At 45.3% G+C, this 1,653-nt stretch overlaps 1 protein-coding gene across 3 annotated transcripts in view; it reads right to left on the bottom strand.

Annotated features, from left to right (window-relative positions):
* LOC106937716 (tripartite motif-containing protein 16-like) overlaps positions 1-1,653 on the bottom strand; it is a 16,338-nt gene that overhangs the window by 4,866 nt on the left and 9,819 nt on the right. Inside the window, exon 3 of one of the 3 annotated variants that reach the window (XM_015019359.1) lies at positions 1,024-1,139. In XM_015019359.1, coding sequence (XP_014874845.1) covers positions 1,024-1,139 — 116 coding nt within the window. Of the gene's footprint in view, positions 1-946; positions 1,621-1,653 lie in introns of those variants that run through there. The other 2 variants (XM_015019361.1, XM_015019360.1) reach the window with 2 other exon arrangements.

Here is a 1,653-nt window from a genome sequence, read left to right as displayed (position 1 = left end):
GTGCAGAGATAACAGATACACTGCTGATCAGTACGACAGAAGATCTTCATCACCTCATCATGACGAGAGCAGATGTTGTCCTGGAGAGTCCTGGAGGGATTCACCAGCTTGTGTCTTTTTAATGGCGGAGCATCATAGCGAGGTTGGAGGTGATTCCTACAGTAGGAAGCTGGACATGATAAACAGGACTTGACAGCTTTCCTCTTCCTCCCAGTGCAGACATCACAGGCCACATCTTCAGGTCCAGCATAGCAGCGATCAGCTCGGCGTTCAGTCTTCCTCAGATCTTCCACTAAAGCAGCTAATGTGAAGTTTTTCTTTAAAACAGCCTTCCGTCTCATGGTTTTCCTGCACTGAGGGCAGCTGTAGATTTTCCTCTGATGTTCTTCATCCCAGTGGTTTCTAATACAGTTCATACAGTAGCTGTGTCCACAGGCGATAGTCACCGGATCCGTCAGTAGATCCAGACAGATGGAACAAGACAAGTTGCTTTGGTATTGCTGAACTCCTCTCTGCTCCATTTCTGCTCTCTGTAGTGGCTGTTTGAGTTTCTCTTCTGCAGAACAGAAACTGTTTCAGCTCAGATGTAAATATGAGGTTACTGAAGGGAGTGTCACTGGTTCCACCCATCATTATGTTTGGAGGAAGGAACAAGGAAGAACTTTCAACTGAACACTGTCTGTTAACCCTATATTTGTTTTAACAACTCAGTGGATTTAAAAGGCTGTTCGGCTCAATTTTAAGTGTTCAATGTTCATCTCCAGTTGCATCACACTAGAGAACACAAATTGCAGCTGCTGTGAAAACTATTTAAACATCCTGTTTACATACCTATTTAAATATCAAGTCATACGTCACTGAAGAAAATTATGGATCAGGTCCTGTTCTACTAGTACAACTGATGGTTCCAACTGAAAGGAACCAAAAAGAGAATACCCACAAAACACCAGGATATTATTGTGGTTTAATGAATGAAGCAGTGTCTCCTTTGGACATTTGGAACCTCAGTCCAGGATAAATGGCCTGAGTGAATCTGGTCTGGACTCTGTGGAGGAGAGTCATGGTACCAGAGACGCTGTAGAAACACAGAATACCTGCTGTGTGGTCCAGGTACACTCCTATTCTGGAGGAAACTGGACCTGGTACTGGAGTTTCAACGCTGTTGTGATAAAATGTGTAGCCAGTTTGAGTGCAGTTTAATGCCCAGGATTTGTTGTTGAACCCAAATGTGCGTTCAGCCACTGTACCGTTTCTGTACGCCGCAGCAACACAAGCTCCGCCTCCTCTCAACTCAACCTCCCAGTAATTCTGACCCAACAGACCCTCATTGCTCATAACCTGAAAGTAGTAAGTGAACCTGTCAGGATGACTTGGAAGACTCTGGTTCTGCTTCAGATATCGTGTTCTGTGGTACGACACGGGGAGTAGCATGTCTCTATACATCGTATCTGGATCCAGAGAGATGCAAACTGAGAACATCAAGAAATCAGCTCGGCTCATTGCGTCTGGTCGAGCGAGTAAAACGTCCACATCAGATATGGCACAAGAGATGGTCCTACAGTCCTCAGTCAGGACGTCCTGTAGTTTGTCTCTGAGCTCTGATACAGCTGCTGTCACGTCCTCAAAGTGTCTCAGAGGACAGATCTTGACCCT

The sequence above is a fragment of the Poecilia latipinna genome, unplaced genomic scaffold, assembly GCF_001443285.1.
Source record: "Poecilia latipinna isolate Pla-1442-1.1 unplaced genomic scaffold, P_latipinna-1.0 Scaffold2420, whole genome shotgun sequence".
NCBI lineage: Eukaryota > Metazoa > Chordata > Actinopteri > Cyprinodontiformes > Poeciliidae > Poecilia > Poecilia latipinna.
The sequence above is the reverse complement of the archived record's forward strand: the minus strand, read 5'-3'. Positions and strand labels throughout refer to the sequence as shown.